The sequence below is a fragment of the Mytilus trossulus genome, chromosome 7 (genome assembly GCF_036588685.1).
Source record: "Mytilus trossulus isolate FHL-02 chromosome 7, PNRI_Mtr1.1.1.hap1, whole genome shotgun sequence".
Taxonomy (NCBI): domain Eukaryota; kingdom Metazoa; phylum Mollusca; class Bivalvia; order Mytilida; family Mytilidae; genus Mytilus; species Mytilus trossulus.
The window spans coordinates 12541614-12547496 of record NC_086379.1 but is presented as its reverse complement, the minus strand read 5'-3'; the positions used below and the strand labels follow the sequence as shown (position 1 = coordinate 12547496).

The 5883-nt window shown below is 32.3% G+C and overlaps 1 protein-coding gene across 1 annotated transcript; it reads left to right on the top strand.

Moving 5' to 3' along the window:
- Window positions 1-1783: 1783 nt before the first annotated feature.
- Window positions 1784-5040, top strand: LOC134726835 (uncharacterized). The gene is made up of 2 exons (XM_063591240.1): window positions 1784-1914; window positions 3307-5040. The coding sequence occupies exon 2, from the start codon at window positions 3337-3339 to the stop codon at window positions 5023-5025; it is 1689 nt and encodes a 562-aa protein (XP_063447310.1). The 5' UTR covers window positions 1784-1914; window positions 3307-3336; the 3' UTR covers window positions 5026-5040.
- The last annotated feature ends 843 nt before the right edge of the window (window positions 5041-5883 follow it).

The window sequence follows — 5883 nt, the reverse complement described above, 5'->3', positions numbered from 1 at the left end:
AATTATTTAACGAATAAAGATTTATAAGACAAAAAAATGATACTAAATATAATATATAAATCTTTAATATGAATACGAATACTTTTGTGTTCAGGTAAATTGGCGCAAATAAGTTCCGAAAACTGGCGCAATTGATACATTTGAGAAGAAGAAAATTGCATAGCCTATCAATTTCTTGTCAGCTGATCTTTTTGATAGAGTAGTAAAACCTGTTCTTTTATATGGATCAGAAATATGGGGATTCAGCAACTGTGATATTGTCGAAAAGGTTCATCTAAAGTTTTGTAAGTTGCTCCTTAATCTGAAATCTTCCACTCCAAACTGTATGATATACGGTGAGCTAGGACGTTTTCCACTCTCTATTGATGTAAAATTAAGGATGATATCCTACTAGTCTTAATTATAATGGGAAAGCAGTCAAAGTATTCATGTATTATTTATAAGCTACTGTACCACTTGTATTGTATTAAACACATAGATTTTAAATGGTTAATATGTGTTAAAAATATATTCGATGAATGTGGATTTTCTTATATCTGGAACACACAGCTCTTTTTAAATGATGTATGGTTGAAATATAATATCAAAGTAAGATTCTGTGATCAATTCAAACAAACATGGAACGAGACTATTCAAAACTGTTCCAAAGCCTTGAATTATCGTATTTTTAAGAATTTATTGTGTTTTGAAATATATTTTAATATTTTAGACGAAAAAGATTTTTTGACATTATGTAAATTTAGAATATGTAACCATAAACTTCCAGTCGAACTTGGAAGATGGTACAATATAGAAAGAGAAAAAAAGAAAGTGTAACTTATGTAAGCTAGATATTGGAGATGAATTTCATTACATTATTAATTATTCACATTTTACAGAAGAGAGAAATAAATTTATAAATCGAAATGTTAGTATAAGGCCAAATATTATAGCATTTACTGAAATTATGTCGTCTACAAATAGGACAGATCTCATTAATTTATGTAAGTTTATACTTATTATAAACAAGCGAGTGTGTCCTCCTGAATAAGTCTTTGTCTTTGTTGTTGTTGTAGACTTATGTAACCGTCTGAGAGTCAAAAGTAATATGTTTGAAAATACTATAATTTGAAATAAAATATTACATTTTATTCGTTTTTGGAATGCTCATTATATCTTTTTATTAAACTAGTAAATTTTCATCCTTTTGGCTATTAAGATGTATAATTTAATTGCCTATATACTAACTTACAAAGCAACAACAACCAGTCTATCCCTTACTGCTGCTTTAAACACAGTTACATCACTTAGGGCTAACGCATGGCTATACATGAGGGACTTAAAAGAGAATATTGGGCACGAACAATTTAGAATAGAAAAAATGAGAAAAGAAAAAAAAAATGAATAGGAAATAATGGATCGCTAAAATATAATGATCTATAATGATTAACTGCAAAAAAAAGGAGAATTGGATAACAATTTACTAACCAGAGAAAAAGAACAATTATTTCCAGAATACAGTTATCAAATGCAATTTATAATTATATAATACGAGTATTTTTTAGATCAAAAGTACTGACCGAAAAAAATAAATGAATTATCCCACCCCTAAATCCATACCCTCATTTACAAATGAAGGCTATTTCAGTTACACAAATCAAAAAATATAAATAAACACATTGAAGTTAATTTAAATTCCTTATGAAACGCTGAATTGCATTCTATTACGGTTCAGTTAAAACTGACAAAGTATATAAATAAATAATACACAGAAATAATCAATATAAAGTACCATGTGATCAAAATAAAATGACGGGTGGTTTAAAAATAAACATGATACGTGTAATACATCAGCAGATTTGAACCGCTTGGATTCCTGATTGTAAAACACTGATGTAAATTGGAGACAGATCTTTGAACAAGAAGACAAATAAGGTTTGTGTTAATTGAAGTCGTCTTTCAAGACGGATTAAGAATCATTTCTTGTCCTAGTGAACCGTATGATATAATTTTGTTGTAGGAAAAAAACATGAACTTTGATTGATTGGATATGTGCTTCCGGGTCATATGTAGTTATTATTGTTGAACGGGTATTTCGATGTGCTTTACATTTAATCAGATTTCATCAAAATAAAAAGGCACAGTAATATTTTGCAAATAGCCAACACAAAATGAAAACCATAAAACAAATAATTAGTTCTATTGCATAAGTCTATTGAATACACATTACAACCTTACGTTCATGTTATTTTTATTCTACGGTATAAATTAATGTATTTCTTAATGAAAGATCTATGCACTGAGGAAAACTATGCTGTGGGAACTAAATGACACATTAACCAATCCTTTAAACTCTACATTCAACGGCCATCTATATATAGGAAACCTTTTAATCTTCCTTAGTCTAACAAATCTTAAAAAGTTGTGAATAAATTAAGCGAACTTCAAGGTTATCCAAGATCTGTAAACAGCAACAAAATCCATATCGGACAAATACATTAAGATATTTTAATTAAAGACAACCGCTTACTTAATTGGGACATAGCGGTATTAAACTTGTTCGTTTGTGAAGCACCTGACCGTCCTGCCTTACCACCTCCTCTTAAAACCAAATTTACTGACAAATACGTGCAAAAAAGTCCGATATTACAAGAAGTAATAATTGTACACAAATCCATATATTGGTGAATCAGAAAATCATTGAACTCAGTCATTGAATCCAAGCCATCTCGCACATTTAGTTATAACCTTTACTTGTTTAAGAACAACTTGTTAATTATTTTTTGAAACATGCACGTTCCTTTGCCATGTTTTTTTTTTTAACTCGCCTAAAATATTGGTATAAAATTTTACGATTTCTCACAAAGAAGAATGGGCTATAATGGCCAAGTTTGGCCAAGTTTGGCCTCGATTTCGATCTAATTACCAAAAAGTAGCATGAAAATAATATATGTATATACGGACTTTGACCGTCAAAACATGCCTTATATCATCTGTAAATACCGCAATTCATATATGCAGATACATAAAAAAAAACTGACAGGTTTAAAATACTGAAGAAGCTTTAATATGTTGAAATGGAATCAGACCCATGTATCGAAAGCAATATTAAATGGCGAGAGAAAAAAGAAACACCAAGAAGGTCTAATCTCAAACAAGAAAAATACGTATATCTGAAACTTAGCAAACACCCAAGACAATTTGTTAATACTGAGACGAAGTTCCATAAAAATAAAAGTCACGTCTCGTGCCACGATTTGATAATTATTAATCATGTTTCACTTGCAACAGTTATTGAAAAAGGAATAACATATTTCTTTCTTGTAGATAATAATTCTATATAGAATATCACTAGAGATGTCATCAGTATTCTGTGAGCCATGTCAAACCGAAGACTTGTCATCTCCTGCTATAAAATGGTGTACGAACTGTGAAGAAACATTGTGTGTCGAGTGCGAAAGGTCACACAGGAAAAATAAAGCGTCCCGAAATCACGTATTGGTCGATCTTCTGTCAGCTAAATCACTGCCAAAGGTTAAAGTCCAAGAATGTTTGTCCCACGAAGATCAGAAGCTCGATTTATTTTGTATCGATCATGATGAACTTTGCTGTAGGTTATGTATGACAGAGAACCACAGAACGTGTGCAAAAGTAGTTCCTGTAGATCTTGTTGCGAAAGATGTAAAATCATCAACAATGGTTGTCCACGTGTTAGAACACGCAGACGATCTTGTCAACTGCTTAGGAAATATTTTGTTAAAGGCAGAAAAAGAAAGTAAGGAAATAGATCGACAAGAAAAAGAAATAAGTGAACACGTTTCTTCGTTTAAAAAGCATATTATCGATTTATTGGATGAGGCAGAGCAAGCGGTTCATTCGGGCATTGCAGAAATTTGTACGAAACAACGGACAAATGTTACAAATATTCAAGAACAGGCTCTTGATCAGAAAACAAAAATCGAATCTTATTTAACCAATCTCCAGGCACTTTCAAGCACTGATTCAAATGCGCAAACTTTTCTTTTTGCACATTATTTAAAATCATTATTATCCGAGACCGAACGTTTGATTGAAAGTAAAAGATTAAGTTTTCACAGCCAAATCCTATCCTTTGAAACAAATAAAGATATATTGAGCTCTGAAAATATTCTAGGTGAGATTGGTTCCACAATTAAGTCCAATGAGGTAAATGTTCCACGCCATGGTGCTCAGGCGAGTGGTAGCGCTACTGACAATTCTACCAAGGATATTGTCAAAACACTTGAATTCAATTCGCTAATCGAATTAACTGGTTCAGGCAACGAACAAATTCGAGGGATTGCCGTTTCGAAAACTGGAAACATTGTTTTGTGTGACCACAAGAGTTATTATGTTTTACTCTGTTCCGCAGAGTGTAAATTTCTAGATAAATGCAATGTTAAAAGACAACCATGGAATATTGTAATTCTGGATGAACTTAATCACGCTGTTGTTTCACTGACAGGAAATATACACATTGCCAGTTTAGTCTCTGTTTCTGGACATTTGCAATTTATTGACATCAACACCATGACAAGTTTACGAGAAATCAAGCTTGATTTTGTACCATTAGGTCTTGCCTTAGCGGGGAACCAGATTTTAGCGGGAACATGGAACCAAATATATATTTTAAGTGCAAATGGGTTGTGCGTAGGGTCGGCGAAAACAAACCGAAGCAGATGCCCAGTTACGTATATTGCACCAAAAACGTCTAGTTCAGTAGATGATTTATATTACTCCACATCAGACTTTTTACTGCTAAGTTCAGACGGAAATACAATACAGAGTTTCCCATTTGTAACAGGTCGTCCAAGAGGGATCGCTTTAGATGATCAAGGATATATCTACTTGGCCACGACGGAGGGTCAACTTTTGAAAATTTCTCCAGAAGGCAAACTATGTGATACTTTGATAGAAGGATTTGAAGGATACGGAAATTTGTGGGCAATATCGTTTAGTAATGACTATAAAAAGCTGTTTGTTGTAACAGGGAACGGAAGTTCTGTGTCTGTGTTTGAACTGAAATAAACTGTAACATTATATATATATTTTCTAGTCCAATAGTAATGACTTTAAAAATTAATTTCCGTACAGTTAGATCGTTTAAGGCGTACAAACATTGTCTTTCAATTACTTACATAATTTAATAACTATAGGGTATTTCACTGATTCATTTTTTTAACGTTTACGAACTCGAGACATAGATCTACATTTGAAATAGGATTACGAGTTTTCAGGTACACATGTATGCAAGCGGGTCCATCACAATTGTTGTATTACTTATTTTAATAGGTTTTACAATAACTTGCTTTTGAAATATAAAAAACACAACGATGCCACTAGTGTAACAAAAAATAAGAGTTTATCCTTTCGAAGCATCTGCGTTTAATCCTCTTTTTTTGTGAAGTTCGGTTCGTTTGGCTCGATTTAAGCCTTTTTTCTCAATCGTCATTTTGTTTCATTTTTGTTGCGGTAACGAATTTCTAAGACTTCTGACACACGACTTTATTGTTCGTTTAGTATATTCTTGTTTTTTTAACACACTTTTCTTCCGAAAAGCATTTTTGCTTTCTTCTTGTATAACCTTCACCAAAAAAGTCCTTAGACTTAAAGAAGGTCTGTTTCGAAAAATGCATAACATATTCCTAAAGTCTAAATCGTCTACAAAGTAAAATGTATCGCAAAACAATTTGTTGTAAAATGAGGTAAATGCTCCCGATGTAAATAGAAACAGATTTGTTCGCGCGATATACAGTGACTGATTAACGTCCAGTCGCAAATATCGCATGCACATAAAGAGCGAGAACAAATTAACACTTAAAATGTTTGGAAGGTTCTAAAAGGCTTAAGAAATCCGATCTGAAGTGCGGTAAATGTTGCCTGCCA

Bases quoted from the DNA above. Each gene is read 5' to 3' on its own strand.
- LOC134726835 (XM_063591240.1), top strand. From the start codon at position 3,337: ATGTCATCAGTATTCTGTGAGCCATGTCAAACCGAAGACTTGTCATCT.